Here is a 19939-nt window from a genome sequence, read left to right as displayed (position 1 = left end):
ACACACCACTCAAACCTACTTACCACATGTGAGATGTTGCTGAACACAGGAAGTCAAGAGGAAGGGTACCAGCACAAATGCTATTATACTCAGAATCCGAATCCAAATACTTCTCCATGAAAACAGTTTACCTGTAACGTGAGTGACAAATCTTATCACTAAGAAAACTCGGCTTGTACATACCTAGTTAAGAATAGTGATTCATCTCAAGATTGTTACAATTTAAGAGTCTACTACCTTGGAATATTAGGTCTAGGCAAGTATAGAGAGCAGTTATGATGGGTTGGGTAAAGAGCAGGCCATGTCCAGAGTCAAAATAATTTGGACATGATTTAGAGTGAGGCTGATGAAAATGTATGTGGAGGCCACTTCTCCCATTTCTTCCCATCCATCCTGCCTCATAAGCTTCCTAGGTGAAAAGGAAGAGGCAGAGCTAAATCTTCCCCAATGCTCAGATGCAGGCTTCCAAGGAGAATTATAAAGTCAATTCAACTCAGTGCTGCAGTACTCATGTCTGAAGTACCATGAGATGAGTGCACTGAATAGAGCAGGGCTTCCATCTGTCTGGCCTGTGGCCATGAGTGTGGGCATTTTCTTGATTGATGATTGATGTCATAGGACCCAGGCCCCTGGAGGCGGGTGGTGTTTCTGGGTTTAATAGGAAAGAAGAGAAAGCCATTGTGAACAAGCCAGTGAACAGTGTTCCTCTGTGGTCTCTACTTCAGTTCCTGCCTCCAAGTGCCTACTTTGAACTCCTGCTCTGTCTTCCCTTGATGATGAACTAAGATGCAGAAGTATAATCCAAATGGACTCTTCCCTCACCCCAACTTGCTTATGAACATGATGTTTTATCACAGTGACAGAAAAGCTAACTACAATCGTTAAGAATATAGAGTGAGAAAATAAATACGTCAAAGAAAATAAGAGAGACAACCCAAGTAATGAGCAAGGCCAAAGGAAAGTAAGGCCTTGAGAACCAAGTCAAGGAAGAAGTGAATAAGTATGAGGTAGATCACTGAATCTACTCTGAGAAAAAAGATAAAGAAATAATAGGATAAATGGGTAGATCATTGAATCTACTCTAAAAAGAAAAAGGGGAGGATATAAAAATGACAAAAGGTAGATTATTGAATCTAACATGAAAAGAAAAAGGGAATATGGATATGATAAGATAAAAAGGGACATTATTGAATCTACTTTTAAAAAGGAACTACTTGTTTTACATAGGATAAGTAATGAAAATTTTTTGTTAAATGTTACTGAACTGGATATTGTTTTATATATATATATATATATATATATATATATATATATATATACATATATAATGGAGTTTTTTGTCTGAATCTGTCAAATGTTAATGGACTAGACATTGTTAATGTAAATCTTAACTGTAACCTTCTTTTATTATTTTAGACAATAAAAAGGGGAAATGTGGTTGATATATTGTGCACCCCAATAAACTTATCTGAGATCAGAGAACAGAACAGCCACTAGATATAGAGGCCAGAAAATGGTGGCACACACACCTTTAATCCTAGCATTCCAGAGGCAGAGATCCACCTGGATCTCTGTAAATTCAAGGCCACACTGGAACCAGCCAGGCGTGGCAACAAGAGCCTTTAATCCCAGGAAGTGATGGCAGAAAGGTATATAAGGTATAAAAGCCAGGAACTAGGCTGGTTAAGCTTTTAGGCTTTTGAGCAACAGTTCAGCTGAGACCCACTCTGGATGAGGACTCAGAGGTTTCCAGTCTGAGGAAACAGGATCAGCTGAGGAATTGGTGAGGTGAGGAAGCTGTGGCTTGTTCTCCTTCTCTGATCTTCCAGCATTCATCTTAATACCTGGCATCAGGTTTGTTTTTATTAATAAGCTGTTTTAAAATTCATGCTACATAAGTATGTGTGACAATGGCTCTTACTGAAGAACAAACACACATTTACCTGATAGGACAATACTTATACTTTCTTCTTGGTGAGTTAGATGGTTTTGAAGATAGCAAGTGACATTTCTGTGGGAATGGGCTTTAATAAAAAGGGCCATTGTCATGTGGAACAATTTGTTTCCATCCCGTGAATGGGATTTTGATGTTGCTGGAATGATCTCTCCTTTGCTGTCTCTCCATTCCATATGAGGCTGTGGGAACCAACCTCCCGAGTGACACTCCAACATCACACCTTTGATATTAGGGGAATGCATAAGAATCTGTATGTCTGAGCCTGAGACTGGTTGACAACAAAAGAGGAAAACAATATTGTTAGGTACAAATGGAAGAGGAAATGACAGAAAAATAAAAGCTCTTTTCAGTTTTAATCCCAGTTTCAAAAGATACATTAATAATCAAAACTCTATGGGTTCTGGTTGCCATAAGAATCTCATGAAAATGACAAGAGCCAGATGGAAAGGCTATATATAGTTCACAGTCAGCAACCTGTCCAAACTAAGTCATCTGACAAAAGGCCTGTTTTATTTGTTTATTGATTTATTTTAAACATATTTGTAGTTTATTTACCACATCTAAGAAATTAACCTACATCTTTGGATTATTGTGAACAGAAATCAAGACGTTGACCCTCATAGAATTTATAAATTATAATTTGGCCAGGCAGTGGTGGCACTTGTCTTTATTCCCAGCACTTGGGAGTCAGAGGCAAGCAGATCTCTGTGAGTTTGAGGCCAGACTGATCTACAGAGTGAGTTCCAGGATAGGCTCCAAGACCTAGTCACTAGTTACTTTTGAATCACTGTAAATAGATTATAAAAATGAATTTCAGTATAAGCATAACTGTGGAACTCCACTTGAATCTTTGTGTATTTCTAGAATAGGTAATTTTATAATTTGTGAACATGTGCAAGTAAAGCTATTTGGAGAAAAGAATATATTATGTGGGACAAGGTAGCTCCTGTTGCCACTAAAACCAATGAAGGGATAATGGGAGTGGGACAGATGGAGGAGCAAAGTATCTGTATTTTTATTTGTTTATTTGTTTGGTCTTGTTTGGCTTTTCTTGTTATTAGTTTTTTTCAATTAATATTTTAGTTCTTTTTATTCTTTTTTGTTTTCTAATTTTCCTTTGGGGGGGCACTACAAGGGTGAAGGGCTGACACAGAGTGGGAGGTGAGTGGGATTGGGGTGAATGATGTGAAATTCCCAAACAATCAATAAAATTTATATTCAAAATGTATTTAATATAAATCAGGTAATACATTAATATTGTGAAAATTTAGAGGAAATATGTCTGAAATTTAATAAATTTAGAGAAAATGAATATGTCTGAAAATTTTTAGTATATTTTCTGAGACATAAAACTTGCCTAATGTATAGTTAAAAAGAAAATGAATAGAAATTTAAAACACTGTACCAAAGCTTCTCTGTCTAGTAAAATGTTCCTGGAATAATGGTAACACTACATATCTGTGCTAACACAGTTGCTGTTTGCCCCATAAGACTACTAAAAATAGCGATGACTAGCTTTTTGTCCCATTAGACCATGAAACGTCGCAATGAGCTACAATTGTGTAATTTTGCTCTACACTACAGAGGTGAGTTTCATATGACATCCAATGAACATTAATCATCTGAGTCTAGAGTCCTACATGTATGTGCACACATTTGTGGATTTATTCAGTTCGTTTTAAATTCTTAACCTTCCCTCCTTCTATTTTTTTCATCCAGAATAATTCAGAGTAAGGAAAATAGCATAAATGCCATATAGCTGCCTCTATTTCATATATTATATATGAGGATAGTGATGATTGTAGTTAAAATCTGTTGAAAAAGATTTAGGAAATTAATCAAGTACTAGGTAGTCAGTAAATTGATCTTGAAAGAAATGGAAGTAAGTATTATTAGTAAAAAGGATATTTTTCTTTCTTTTATTAAACATTTTTCATAGAATATTTTTGGTCTTGTTTTCCCCTGCAACTCCTCCCATATCTTTCCTATCTCCTTACCCTCCCAACTTTTTAGTAAGAAACATATTTTAAAAATTAGTTCATTTAGAAAATTACTAAAGTGTTGTTAGAGATATTTGAAAGGATAATAAAACAACCTAAAAGGAATTTGATTGTATGTTAGAAATATAACAATGTATGGAGGAATAATAAGAAAGTGTTTACTGATAGAACTACTTTCTGCACTGTAGTTATTTTCATTTTTGATCTTCCATGACATTCAATTCAAAACTAATAGTATAGAATACATCTTGCTAATCAAACCATGCAAAAAGAGTCAAACACTGATAATTTTCCAACCACTAAACCCTCATAGACTTTGAATCATGGGCACACAGCAGTCTCAGGAATCCATACCTACCTGTGACCTTGACCTCTGTGATGTGCTCTTCATAGAATTCATCATCTTTGAAGATGCAGTGGTATGGTCCATCGTCATCAACAGTCACATTAAAGATCCTGAGGGTCACTTTCCCTTCTCCAATGGCATCTTTCAGGAGTTCTGTCCTCTCCACATACTTGGAGATAGTTTCTCCATGCAGGTCTTTACCATCCCTGTACAGGTACACTGGCTGCGTATAATGGTTCCTGAACCAGCGAATCTCCATGTGCTGTGCTTGTTGTGGTGGAGACAACTGACAACTGAGTTCTAGAGTTCCACCCAGTGGAGTCAAGACTGGCCTAGTCAATCCAGTCACTGTGAATTTTTCTGTGAAGGAGAAATCAAAAGACAAGAGTGTAAATGAGTAAATATATTCACACCTTTTGTTAAAGTCATTCTGTCTGTTTTTCCCTCTTCTATCTTCTGCCCCCTCAAGCATATACACATACTTGACTTAAGATCACTTTGTTTATCCTGAAGGTATTTTAATTACTAATTATTTAATTGATATTAAAGCAGAAAGTGTTACTACAAATGGTTAGAGAAGATTTTATGGAACTATTGGAGATGCTGAGCTACTTCAAGACAGGCTGGATTCAAGATAAATCAAGGCAATGTGCAAGTCTGGGTCAGGTAAAATTGCAAAATGAGTAGGCCATGTCATGTAGTAGAAATTTTGCTGAACTGAGGCTCCAGGGACAATAGGGAATAAACAGACTGTGTGTCTTGTGAAGCATGCACAAGGTTTGTAGATGAAAGTGTGACAGACACTGTTGCCCCTTTGTGTTAAATCCTCCACCTTTTATATGGTCCAGATGAAAGAGATGCCACCTCCCTCGGTCTAGAGTGTTCAATAACAGGCCTGCATTTTATGATATAGTCTTGATATGCCCTTGTGCCCTGGGGTTCCTGCTCCACCCTGATAACTTAATAGGTGTTATTTTCTTTACTTGTATAATTAAGCTGTTTGTAATTTTGTTCCTTGTGATTCATACTGAGTTGGTAATGATAGTTTATTTGCACAAATGTACACAGTTATTCTGACTCACCATGTGCACTCAAAATTTAACAAACGGCTGCATGGTTAAATGGAGTTACTCAGGGCAATACTCAGCTTAAAAGCTATTGTTTCACATGATGTAGAGTAAGGTAGAACTGGGCATAGCCTTGACACTCTACAGTAAATAAAGATGAAAATTAGCTCAATATTGTGACATTAGAATATTGTGAATCAAAACAAGCCATCAATCAATTATTAGAATAACTGAAATCCAAAACATTGACAACATTAAATGATCAAAAGATGAGGACAATATGACTGTTATTTTTTGTTGGAGGCAATATAGAATGATTCAGACACATGGAAGACAGTTTGGCATTCTCTAACAGTGCTAGATGTGGACTTACCATAATTTCTTTCTATAGTTATGATTCCATATGTACTTCAAATGAGTTATAAAGTACTTATATATTGAAATGTATACACAACACAAATGCAAATAACTTCTTTATTCCCAGTTGCTAAAAATTGGAAGCAATCAAAATGCCCTTTAAGAGGTAAATGAAGAATCGAACTCTGGTTCACTCATTCAATGAAATATTATGAATTAGTAAAAGAACTTGTGCAACAGTGACACAAATATTAGTGCAGTGACCAACCAATTTTGATTCAATTTAAGACCTACCCCATGAGACAGAAACCATACCTGATACTCCTAAAGTGGCCAGAACCTGAGATCAGATAAGTCATGTGCCCCAGGGAGAAACCCAGTATTACTGTTCTGTGAAAAGAGTATAGTAATAAAATGACTAATAACATACTGCTATACCCGTAGATCAGTGCCCAGCTCAACCCTCATCAGAGAAGTTTCTTCTTGCAGTAGGTGCAAAATAATGCAAAGACCAACAGCTGGACAATATGCAGAGAGTTAGAACTTTGGTGCACTCAATGAAATGTCTTCATCAAACTCCTCTTGTTTAAGGTTCGGGGATCTAAGCAGAAGAGGAATCAGAAAGATTTTATGACCAAGAAGTGATGGATGAGGAAGGAAACAATGCAAGGAAACAATATCTTTCAGACACATCAGGACTGATCCACATATGCACTCACAGAGACTGGGGCAGCACACACAAAACCTGCATAGGTTTAAGACAGACAGAGTCCCAGCACAGAGAGGGGGAAGTGGAAATGAGGTCTCACCCCTAACAAAAGCTATCTGCAGTTGATACCCACTGGGAAAGGGAAACTCACTTTTCTCCAATGGAATCTCACTGAGTATGTTAACCACACTCCAGGGCAGGCCCAAGCCCAGGAGTAGCTGGTCAATCCAAAACTGATTTAACAGAATTTTAGAGGACTTTTTGTTTGGTTTTCCATTTTATTGCATTTTTTTTTCTTTTTATCACATGTGTCTTTTGCTTGATTGTTCTGGTTTTTTGTTTTTGTGTTTCTTTTTTGTTTTCACTTTTTTTCCTATGTTTTGTTTCTTGCTAAAGAGAGAGCAAGAGATTAAGAGTAATAGAGAGAAATATAAAAAAAGAGAAGGCAAGAGTGAGAGTAAAAGAGAAAGACTGAAAAGAGAGAGACAGAGAGACAGAGACAAAGAAAGATTATAAAGTTGACTAGCTAAACAAGATCTGGGAGGAACGGAGGGAGGATATGACCAAAGTAGATTGTATTCAATTTTGTTTTCAAAAAATAATTTTTAAACAGTAATGAGTTACATGGATAAATTTAATCTTTGCACGTGAGAAAAATCAGTTTAAAATGGACATATCTTATATGATACTCACTATGCTACATTCTAGAAAACAGTGGCACAGATGCAGAACAAATAGCTGTAACCTTTTGTCTTGGGGGGAGGGAAGGAGGGACACATGGGTACAGCTTACAGAAATCTTAGGATGATGAAGGCTTTATGCATGATAATGAAATGGTAAGTATATGACATTATGCACATACACAATAAATATCAGGAATTTTGGGTCTGATCATGGAAAAAGATAAAACTACAGGGTAAAAGTAGCACACAATGCTCTTCTGTTTGGGAAGCACTTTCGCAGTTTCACAGGAGATAGCTCTCAAAGCTGAGACAACTGGATGGTTCTGGAAGGACATAAGGACCAAGAAAATCCCATAGTTTGAGAGGAGGCATGTGTGTGTGTGTGTGTGTGTGTGTGTGTGTTTGTATGTGACACCTCTCCACAGCACAGAAGGGAGTCTGTGGTGGTATTCTAATTGTACTGAAATGTGATTTTGATTGTATGTTAATAAATAAAGTTACCCGGGGGTCAGAGCTATTAGAGCCATAGACAGAGTGTGGCGGTGGTGGTGCACGCCTTTAATCCCATAGATCTCTGTGTGCTCAGAGATACAACCAGCATTAGAGACATACGCCTTTAAGATCTAGAGGGCTGTACATACAGACAGTGACGAGGCAGTCACGTGTTTGGGTTTACAACCAATGGGAAGGCAGAATGACTATGAAATGACTTACACACAGGGAAATAGCTCTCTTTCGAGAAGCTAAGACCACTGCAGGAGGAAGGGTGAGATTTTAGCTCTGAGCTCTGATCTCTTGGCTTTCTCTTTTACATTGGTTCTGTGTTTCTTATTTAATAAGACGGTTGGTTACATCTACAGGAGTCCCTGGCCAAAGAACTATGAAGAGTATCAGTAATTTCAGTGTTTTGGTTTTGTTCATTGTCACAATGACAGAGTTTATCTTGTCTTTGTCTAGAATGTTTTAGGTGCACCCTACACAGCATCCAAAGCAGGATGGCACTGAATGAGTAAAAAACAACTTATCTGTAATATATTCAAAACAATTAGCTATGCAAAAGTATGAATTTGACTTTGATGAACTTTTGCATTAATCGGTCTCAGTTTTGAGGCAAGCAACATAAATTCAATGAGCAAAAACTATCTTCACCTCATCATTATAACAAGGTGTTAAGACTCAGTAGTACAACATGAGTGAACACTATTATAAATTTGAATTTTTAACTAATGATAATCTGTCTACAGTTGTTCAGGTCTAACAAATATACCATACTAAGTCAAGATGTTAAATAGTAGGGGGAAACCTGTGTTAGAGAAAATAAAAGTATGGTGACTTCCTTATTCTGTTCATTTGACACATAGATTTTCAATAAGAAGAAAGTGATTAAGAGAATAAAGTTTATTAAAATTAAAAAAAAAATATTTTTTATGTTATGTTCATGAGTATTTTCCTGCATGTATATATATGTAAACCATGTGCATGCCTGGTGATAGTAGAAGCATCAGATCTCCTTAAAGTAGAGTTTTGAGCTATCATGTGGGTGCTAGGAATCAAAACAGGTCCTCTGGAAGAACAGCAGGTACTTTAATAGATACACCATCTTTCAAGCCCAAGTTTATTAAAATTTAAAAGTAATCATCTTTTATAATAGCCAGAGGTTAGGAACCTATTGTGAGCGACATAAAACATCTTGATTGAAGAGTAAAGAGAAATCAAACTGGAACTGACCTGGAAACTTTCTCCCACCTAGATGGCTTTCACAGTGATGGAATTTCTATGAAAGTTCCTAGGTATAAAAGTCATCAATGGACTTACCCAACAGTGGACTCTGTATGTCTCAATAAGCAAGATGTACCTACCTGTGCAATAGTGACAGGACTATTTATGGGGATAACCATCATTTCCTTATTGTATTTGAAGCCTGTACCACAGGAGAGAATACAATCTCTGGTACTGTAAATTTGGTCAAAAGGCCATGGCTGGGGAGGTCATAGATCATAGGCAAATTATTACCAATGTTTTGTTAAGTGGAATTATGTAACCTGCTTTCTAAATATTTTTACATTTATAACCATAGATTAGTGCTGCTTTAGTTAGAGAAGCATCTTTTTATAGTGGGCAACAGTCAATTAGGTTTCTGACTGGCAAGAGTACTGAGAATTAGTGACTGTTTAGTGTTCAACCCAAAATAAAGCATTTATAGCAATGTTCTTGAGGGCTAGGGAACGTAGTGGAATGGTAGAAGAAGAAAGAATGGATGTAAGAGCTGAAGGATGAGGAGGAGTACTGCAATATACTATATTCTGGGCACAACATGGCTGCTGCAATCATGAATTACAGTGGCTATTAATACCAGCAGGAGAACTGCACAGGGTCCAGTCAGTCAACATTCCAATTCATGAAACCCCACCACTGAGAAACTTATTAGCAATTGATGGTTGCTCGGGGGAGGGGGAATCATTTTTCTATAGGGTGTGGCTGTTAGCAGGTTGCCCATTCCACAGTGGGTGGATGGCCTCACACCCATGAGCGTGCAGGTGGCAATAGTTGGACTCAGATAAAAAGAAGACATAATGAAGGAGGCGAAAGTATTGAAGTTATCTGAAGGGAGTGATCTGAAGTGACAGTTACAATTGGATTCAAGGCCTGCTCTATAGGAGGGATTTCAAGCCTGATACTGTAAATTTGGCCAAACACTTATGGTTGGGGAGGTCAGGTGTCCTAGGGGTAACTTACTACTGTTGTTTAGCTAAATTGATGATGTGGTGTTAAATTGATTCCTAAACATCTAAGATAAATTCATTAATCAATGTACCTAAACTACCTAAATTCAGGCAATGTTGTAGAAGAAGAGATAGAAAAAATGTAATACCTAGAAGACAAAGAGAAGAGTGATGAAATGTTATTATCTGGGTTCAGCTTAATCATTGCAATCATGGATATACAACAGCTGAGTTTGCCTACTCTGGGCCTATAGAAGACTAGACCTGTCAACTTCTGGTCATGGGAACAGGAAGGACTCACGTAGCTCTTCCCCTACCTCCCCTCCACTGAACTGTTGGTTATTGAAAGATTTGGGGTATAAGAGTTATTATCTTCAGATGTGTACATATTGGTGAGCTCACCCTGATTAAATTCAGTAGGTCATAAAACAAGACAAGACAAAACAAACAAAAAACCTCAAAACATAAAACACAAACATGGGAAAGCCACCTGTAGGAAAGAAGGAGAATTGAGGAGGGAGACAAGAAAAGGTGGTTTTGAGTAGCCACAATGCATTATAGACATATATAAAATTGTAAGTGAACAAAATTATTGCATAAAAAATAGCAAGGAGCAAATGACTACTAATGAAAAGAAAATAAGGATTTAGAGCATCATCAACACTTCAGATAAAAAAGAAACATTTTTGAAAGGTATTCAATATTGCCCATTAACATAAACAGAAAATGTAATAAAGGTTGGATTTTGTTTTCCACCTGAAAGCTAAGAAAAATAAAAATCACTTTGTCTCAGCTACCAACTCCCTTAGGATCTCCCTAGAACCCACTTGCAAAGGAATCAGTTAGGAGATCTTCACTTTCCCTTCTTTCCTCCAATTCCAATCCCTCAGGCTCAAGCTCAGCTCTGTAGCAGACTACCTGCTGTGGTCTCCTCTCTTCCCTGTTACAATCTTCATGGACCATGCAGATCTTCTCCTATAGACTACCTCTACCACACCATCCTTTTATCTCAACTGCCACCTCCCAAAGGCACTCCCTGGAAACACAATGGGGACGACGGCAAAGAAATAATGTAGGGAATATTCACTCTCCTGCCAGTCTTCTAATTCCAATATTCCAGTTCTATCCTAGGCTCTGTAGAAAACTCTTGTTACAGAAGGGGGCGGGTCTATGTAGATCCTAGTAACACATCCAACTTTACTCCCTCCACTGGACCCTTTCAACCTCCCCTTCTAGTCTATTCCATTCCTTAGTGTCAATTCCCAGTATCTAGAAATACATTCTATCCAGGACTTCTATTTACCACATCTGGAGGGACTTCAGGATCATTCCCAAACCCAACTCTCAGCCACTACTCTCTCCTAAGAACCAGAGAGGGCAACAGAAACCAAGGAATAGAACACCCACTCAACAAAGACAAAACCAGATATCAGCATTTAGAATTATAATCATCCCAAACTCAGATGCCTAGACACCAGCATAAAAACACAATAAATAACAGCAAAGACAACATGTTTCCAGTAGAGCCCACTGCCCCTACTACACAGGCTTTGAGAAATGAAATATAACAGAAGCACAAGACAAGGGCTTCAAAATAGCTATTATGAATATGTTAAAGCTCTTGAAAGGGGAAATGGAGGAATCTATTAAAAGATCTATGAAAACACAAACAGTGGCATGAAATGAAAATATTTCAAGACATAAAAGTGAAAATAGAATAAATACACATCTAAACTGAGGAAAAACTGGAATTGAAAAATTTAGGAACTTGAACAACAACCTCAGAGGCAAAACTCACCAACAGAACACAAGAGATAGAAGAGAGAATCACAGGCATTGAAGACAAGATAGAAGAAATGGATACCTAGGACAAAGAAAGTGTTGAATCTAATAAAATTCAGGCACAAAATACATGAAAAAAATCAAATTGAAGAATAATAACAAGAGAAGCAAAAGACATCCAGGTCAATGGCACAGAAAACATTTTCAACAAAATCATAGAAGAAAATTTCCTTAACCTAAAGAAACAGAGGGCTATCAAGGTACAAAGACATACAGAACACAAAACAGACTGGACCAGAAAAGAAATTCTCCACAACTCACAATAAAGCACAAAATGTACAGATAAAGATAAAATATGAAGGGATGAAGTTAAAACACTTTTTGATGATAATATGATGGTACACATAAATGAAACTAAAAGTGTAACCAGGAAACACAGAGTTTACTTTCAGTAAAGTAGTTGGATCCAAAATTAACTCACAAAAATTATCAATCATCCTATTTACAAATATAAATGGACTGAGAAAGAAATCATGGAAACAACACCTTTCATGGTAGCCTCAAATTATATAAAAAATATGGTAATTCTAACCAAGCAAGTGAAAGACTTGTATGATAAAAATGTTAAGGCATTGAAGAAAAACAGCAAAGAAGATATCAGTAGATGGAAAGATCTTCCATGTAGAATTGGTAGAATTACATAGTAAAAATGGCCATCCTACCAAAAGCAACCTATAGATTAAATGAAATACCCAACAGAATTTCAAAATCCATCACCATGGATCTTGAAGGACATTTTTCAGGTTCCTATGGAAACACAAAACCCAGGATAGTTAAAACACTCTTGAGTAATAACAGAACTGTTGGAGGCATCACACTCTCCATCTCAAATTGTATACTGCAGAGATACAGTAATAAAAACAGTATGGTATTGAAGCAAAACCAGACACATTTATCATTGGAATCAAATTGATGACCCAGACATAAGTAGTTCACACTCCTATGGACATCTGTTTCTATGAAAAAGAAGCCTAAATACACACTGGATAAAAGATAGCATCTTCAACAAATGGTACTGGTCAAACCGTATGGCTGCATGTAAAAAAAAAAAAATGAAAATAGATCCATACTTATCACTAAGCACAAAACTTAACTCTGAATGTATAAAGGATCTTAACATAAATCTAGATACATTGAGTCTGTTAGAAGAGAAAGTGAAGAATAGTCTTGAACTCATTAGCACAGGAAAGACTTTTTGAACAGAACATCATTAGCACAGGGACTAAGAACAACAAAGAAATGGGACCTTGTGAAACTGAAGAACTATGCACAGCAAAGGGCAGTGTCATTTGGAGAAAGATTCTTACCAACTACACATTTGATAGAGGGATACTATTTACATTAAATAAAAACTTTAATAATCTAGACATTATGAAAACAAATAACCCAACTAAAAATGTGATAAAGATCTAAACAGAGAATTCTCAAAGAGCACAGCCAAATGGCTGTGAAACACTTAAAGAATTGTTCACCATCTTTAGACACCAGGGAAATGAAACTCAAAAATACCTTGAGATTTCATCTTATACCCTTTAGTTACACTTGTCAATAAAAGAAATGCCAGCTCCTGCTGGTGAGGATATGAAGTGAGAGGCACAAACATCCATTGTTAATGGGAGTTCAAGACTGTACAGTCACAAAAGTTATCACTGTGGTCATTTCTCAGGAAGCTGAAGACAGTCCTACCTAAAGACCTAGCTATTCTATTCTTAAGCATATACCCAAAAGACACTTTATCATAGCACAGAGACACTTGCTCAATCATATTAATTGCACCTCTATTCATAATACTCAAAAATTGGAAACAGCCTAGATGTTTTTCAATGGATGAATGGATAAAGGAAATGTTGTACATCTACACACTGAAACATTTTATTCATCCATTTAAAATATGAAATGAAGTTCACAGTAAATGGATGGAGCTAGGAAAAAAATCATTCTGAGTGAGATAATCCAGACTAAGAAAAACACATGTATGTATTGATTTATATGTAGATGTTCTCTTTAAATCTTCAATAAGAATGCTACAATCCATAGAACCACAGAGGTTAGGTATAAAATAAGGTGTTGGAGGGAGGGATGGACTTGCCTAATAAGGAAAAATAAATTATGTACCAATGGATGGAAAGGGATGTAATGGGAGGGTCAAAAGGGGATGGAGTGTGAAGAAGAAGGAAAGGGGAGGAAATATAGTGAGGGACAGCCAAAACTGAGGCTCATTTCTGGGGAAACAGTACAGTAGATTACTAAAGTTGCTTCGTACATGTATGAAGGCAATCCAAATGAAATCACGCAATACTTGGGGAGACAAAGCCACGACTGGATATCTCTTATCACCAAAGGAAGCTTCTGGTACCAGGAATGAGTCTAATTCAGGTGATACCCAAGTAAATGTGCATCATTGAAATTTATCATTGGAAAATCAGCTTTTGCTAGAATATTCTACATCTTTTATATCATTTGTTGTCTAAGTCTTTTCTTTTAAATGTCTTCAAGAAATCTGTATTTATTTGTGGCTTACACAGATGTCTCTACAAAGGCAAAATCTCATTATTCTAGCCCATTTTTATCTTCCCTCATCTTCCCCCCACTGTATTCTTAGCTTTGATGAATTTTAATCTGTATCTGCTGTACAAGTTACTCAGTGTAAAAGTGATATGTAAGTCCTGTGCATTCACTTTAAATATTGAGTCCTCAAGGTAAGTATTCTATCTCTTTCATTGCACTTTCTTCCTAGAAGCTGAAACAAACCCAAGGAAAGGCTATTTGCTGATTAGGCATAATTACTTGCTCCTCTAAGCTGGATTCTCTTGTGACCATCTTCAACTCATTGCTACATTCAAACTTTAGGGACAATGATTTCAATGCCTTGTTCTTTGTACCATACCTTGATTTTCCTGGCATACTTGACATTGCTAAGACTCATAAGAACAAGTGAGAGTCATACCTGAACTCAGTGCCACCATCTGAGGGAGGTACAAGACAACACAGTGTGTGACAAGAAGTACTTCTGTAGCTCCCATGACACCTGCAATGAAGCATATTAGATGAAAGTATAGATTATATTTATTTTAACTGTCCATTAAGTTTCCAATTTCCCTATAACCATAGTATCTTGCATTATATGTGTATTATAGTAATAAAAATCTATCATATGACTACTGGAATAAAGGCCAAAATACTAAATAACTTATTTTAAGAAAAAATGAAATGTGATGGGATGGCCAGACACCCTGATAGTTGTGCCATAAACCCCATCCAAGGACTGAGGAATCTGGATGCAGACATCCACGGCTGGGCCCCTGGTGGAGCACTGGGAGTCTAATTAGTGAGAAAGAAGAGGGTTTATATGAGTGAGAATTGTTGAAGCCAAGGTTGGATAAAGCACAGGGACAAATAACCAAATGAATGGAAGCACAGGATCTATGAACCAAAGGCTGAGGGGCCCCCAACTGGATCAGGCCCCCTGAATGGGTGAGACAGTCATTTGGCTTGATCTGTTTGGGAGGCAGCTGTGCGTTGGTGCCAGGTCCTGGGCTCGTTGCATGAGTTGGCTGTTTGAATCCTGGGACTTATGCAGGGACACTTGGCTCGGTCTGGGAGGGGGGGAATGGACCTGCCTGGACTGAGTCTACCAGGTCGATCCCGGTCCTCGGGGAGACCTTGATCTGGAGGAGGTGGGAATGGGGGTGGGCTGGGGGAGGGGGAGGGGGCGAGAGGGGGAGAACAGGGGAATCCGTGGCTATTATGTTGAACTGAATGGTGTTGTAAAATAAAAAAAAAAAAATTAAAAAAATGAAATGTTTATAACATATCCTTCTTGAATTTTGAATGAACAAAATAAAGTGCATATATATATATATATATATATATATATAATGTGTTTCTCAATTTTTTCCTAAAATTATTTTATTTTCGTGTGTGTGTGTGTGTGTGTGTGTGTGTGTGTGTTTACCAGTATATATATATATATATATATATATATATATATACCACTTGCATTCCTGGTGCCCACAGAAGCCAGAAGAGTTTGTTTGATCTCCTGAAACTGGAGTTAAACATGGTTATAAACTATATGAATGCCAGAACTAAACCTGGGTCTTCTTCAAGAGCAAAAAGTACTCTTAATTGTTAATCCATCTCTCCATCTATCTTTTAAAGTATTTTATTAGTATATATTAATTATACATAATGGATGTCATATGACATTTTCATACATGCATATACTTTGAACTTACTACCATTGCCCTCTCTTGTGGTCTCCCAGTCCCACTAATCTTCTTCCTCTTTCCAATGACTTTCCCTTATAATATCACATCTTTTAATCTTTAGAGTAATCCTTTGAGTTTAATTAGGATATTTTACAGGACATGGTAAAGGTTTGTTTATAAAAACATGGATTACCCATGGCTACACCACTGAAAAAGTGTATCCTCTCCTCCCTAGCAATTTTTAGCTTCCTATAAAGCCTCAGAGTGGGATGAGGTCTTGTGAGGTTCTCCCTTTGCCACAATGAAATTATGGCACTAATCTTGTTCAGGTCTTGTGCAGATAATCACAGTTGCCCCACTATTTCTCCTAGATAATTGTATTTTCATACATTTTTAAAAGAAAACATATCTCTCACTTCTCCATCACCTTCCTCTTTACAGATTTCAATGACAATGACTCTGCCTCTATTTCTTTATTATTGTTATACACATACACACATATACATATATGAATACACATATATACACAAATGCATATATGTATGTAACAACATTATTGCATTTCAATAAACAATAATGTTATTATTGTAACATCATTAATAAATGAAATATATATATACATGCATATATATGTGTATATATATGTATAAACATATATATATATATATATGTGTGTGTGTGTAACATAATGAGTCATTTTTTTCTGATTTGTGTGTGTATGGTTTCAAGGCTGACCACTCTACATTGGACAACCAATCATGGGACTCATTCCTGGAAGAGTCTAATTCTCCATCTCCCAGGAGTCATTAGTTGTCTGTAGTTCTTTATATAGATGTGGAAACTTTAGAAAATTTCTCCCTTTTACATTAACATGTCCATTAATTCCAGCATTCCAGTCTTGCTTAAGTAGCTATTTATAGGAAATCAACTTTCTAAATTTCCATGTACGATTGAGAACATGAAGTATTTGTCTTTTTGTGCTAGCCTATTTTAGAAATTGAATTTTTCAAGATACATTGTAAAAACTCAATAGGGACATCTCACATATTCTGTTCCTTTCTGACTTTGTTCATTATAATTGGATACAATAGAGAAGTTATCCTTGTTGAGAAGACCATGGGATGGGCAAAAGTCTCATTTAATGTGGCTGAGAAATAATAATCATAAGAATATACTGTCTTTAGCCTTGATCAAATGACAGTCCAGAGCTTGATCTCAGATTCAATGGTACAGAGTAATTTTCAACTGATTCATAAAGAAAACTTGGGAACTTTCTTCCCCCAGACACTAACTCCCCACCCTTCTGAACCCCAAGATTTACTAATCCTTAAATACACTTCTGTCTAAGTCTTTGGAACTTGTTTCTAGGGGGACAGTATTCCTCCAAGGAGGCATAAGGAAGAAAAAGTAGAAAAAAATTATCTGTGAAGATATTACTAAATCCCCTACTTACCTGAGCCTGAAGATCCCAAGTCAGCTCTCTGTTGTCCCCATGAAAACATCAGTTGGCTCGTCTGGGTTTTTTATAATGCTCCAGCAGTTTTACTGAAGCTACCAAGCATGCCAGAGTTAGATGGAGATCAGGTTAACTACCAACGCCCCCTCTCCTAACCTGAAAGTCTGGCTCTATGATTCCACAAGCCTGATACTTGGGTGTCTTTCCAAGGGAAGTTCCTAGGAACTAATTTATCAACCCATGAGTGAAATCATTGTTTAGCTCAATGTCTGCATCTGGTATTATTCAAGTACTAGCAAGACTCGCCTCACCCAGGGAAGAAGCAAAACAAAACCTGATCCATACCTGTCATATACTGAGTGCCAAAGGAAAAGCTATGATAACTGTATTTTGAATGCTGGACCAATACGCAGGAGAGGAGAGAGTCGTAGAACCACAAGTAAATGGCTTTAAGTACAGATGAAGCATCCCATGAAACCTCACTCAGTTGACAAGAAATAACAATAACCTTGAAGCAAAAAAACCAGTTAGTCCAGTTAAGCACAGGAGCACAGTAGTTTCTCAGGCTGACAGAGTAACTTTATCTTGAGGACAGGAAAGAGAGTAGTCAATTCAAAATACTCCCAGAAATTTGCAGTAGTTGCTGGGAGATAGGATTGTAAGGAAAAAGGAGAGGTAAACTTCAGGAAGAAATAAAGGAAGTTATAATAATTTAGGAGACATAAATGTTTTATATTTAAGTGTATGTATATATGTGCAGTCAAAGTTTAATATAGATGTCATACATATATAAGTATAGACTGAATATGAATGCATATAGAAACTTATGTACATACATATACTTATAAAATATTGCAGGTATTTTATACAAGTATGTGCACATACATATAAAAACACATTTCAGCAAATGTGTAATTATATCTCCACAAATAAGTCACATAAATCTTGGTAAATTTTTCATGCATATGTAAGTGATTGTAAATCTACATATGTAAATGATTTAAAATATATTTTCTTGTTTTTTATCTTAGCCATTCTGATGGGAGTAAGGTGGTATCTCAGAGTTGTTTTGATTTGGATTTCCCTGATGATTAGGGATGTTGAGCAATTCCTTAAATGTCTTTCAACCATTTGAGCTTCCTCTGTTGAGAATTCTGTGTTTAGCTCTATAGCTCAATTTCTTAATTGGACTGTTAGGCATTTTTATGTCTAATTTCTTGAGTTCCTTATATATTCTGGATATCAGCCCTCTGTCAGATGTGGGGTTAGTGAAGATCTTTTCCCATTCTGTACGCTGTCACTTTGTCTTGTTGACCATATCCTTTGCTCTACAAAAGCTTCTCAGTTTCAAGAGGTCCCATTGATTGATTTGTTTCTCTCAGTGTCTATGCTACTAGTGTTATATTTAGGAAGTGATCTCCCATGCCAATGCTTTCAAGACTACTTCCTACTTTCTCTTCTAGCAGGTTCAGAGTAACGGGATTTATGTTAAGGTCTTTGATCCACTTGGACTTAAGTTTTGTGCACGGTGACAGATATGGATCTATTTGTAGCCTTCTACATGTTGACATCCAGTTATGCAAGCACCATTTGTTGAAGATGCTTTCTTTTTCCATTGTACAGTTTTGACTTCTTTGTCAAAAATTATGTGTTCATAGGTGTGCGGATTAATGTCAGGGTCTTCAATTAGATTCCATTGGTCCACATGTCAGTTTTTATGCCAGTACCAAGCTGTTTTATTACTGTAGCTCTATAGCAGAGCCTTAAGTCAGGGATTGTGATACCTCTAGAGGTTATTTTGTTGTACAGGATTCTTTTTGCTATCCTGGGTTTTTTGTTTTTCCATATGAAGTTGAGAATTATTCTTTCCAGGTCTGTGAGAATTGTGTTGGTATTTTGATGGGGCTTGCATTGAATCTATAGATTGCTTTTGGTAAGATTGCCATTTTTACTATGTTATTATTATATTATGCTGAGACCAAGATTGGAAAAAAGCACAGGGACAAATAGCCAAACAAGTAGAAACACATGAACTATGAGCCAATAGCTGAGGAGCCCCCAACTGGATCAGGCCCTCTGGATAAGTGAGACAGTTGATTAGCTTGAACTGTTTGGGAGGCACCCAGGCAGTGGGACCTGGACTTGTCCTTAGTGCATAAGCTGGCTGTTTGGAGCCTGGGGCCAATGCAGGGAAACTTTTCTCAGCCTGGGTGAAGGGAGGATGGGATTGGATTTGCCTCAACTGAATCTACCAGGCTGAGCTGAATCCCCAGGGGAGTCCTTGCCCTGGAGGAGATGGGAATGGGGCGGGGGGGGGGGGGGGGGGGGGAAGGGCACGGAGGGTGGGAGGAGGGAGGACAGGATAATCCATGGTTGATATGTAAAATTAAATCAAATTATAAAATAAAAAATAAAAAATATATAAACTAAAAAAATTAAATATATTTTCTTAGTTCTTTGAGATTTCTGTACAAAGTTGATTGATCATATTCACTCCCAGTTTATCCCAGATCCATTGCCTTTCCCTAGTCAATCAACTTTGTGTCCTTTATTTAAAAAAAAAATAAACATTTTTATTGCTATGATAA

At 36.9% G+C, this 19939-nt stretch overlaps 1 protein-coding gene across 6 annotated transcripts in view; it reads right to left on the bottom strand.

Annotated features, from left to right (window-relative positions):
- Nucleotides 1-17586, bottom strand: part of LOC114707387 (selection and upkeep of intraepithelial T-cells protein 2-like) — a 38308-nt gene extending 20722 nt beyond the window's left edge. For 3 of the 6 annotated variants that reach the window (XR_005090886.1, XR_005090887.1, XR_005090888.1), the window contains exons 1-5: nt 17349-17586; nt 14632-14712; nt 4316-4663; nt 1944-2225; nt 24-131 (exon numbers count right to left, since the gene is read on the bottom strand). Coding sequence is in view for 2 of the 6 variants with exons in the window: in XM_037202822.1 (XP_037058717.1) it covers nt 24-131; nt 1944-2225; nt 4316-4663; nt 14632-14712; nt 17349-17397 (868 nt within the window). In the remaining 4 variants the exon portion in view is untranslated. The remainder of the gene's footprint in view (nt 1-23; nt 132-1943; nt 2226-4315; nt 4664-14631; nt 14713-17348) is intronic. The other 3 variants (XR_005090885.1, XM_037202822.1, XM_037202821.1) reach the window with 2 other exon arrangements.
- Nucleotides 17587-19939: the final 2353 nt, after the last annotated feature.

The sequence above is a fragment of the Peromyscus leucopus genome, chromosome 2 (assembly GCF_004664715.2).
Source record: "Peromyscus leucopus breed LL Stock chromosome 2, UCI_PerLeu_2.1, whole genome shotgun sequence".
Lineage (NCBI taxonomy): Eukaryota > Metazoa > Chordata > Mammalia > Rodentia > Cricetidae > Peromyscus > Peromyscus leucopus.
The sequence above is the reverse complement of the archived record's forward strand: the minus strand, read 5'-3'. Positions and strand labels throughout refer to the sequence as shown.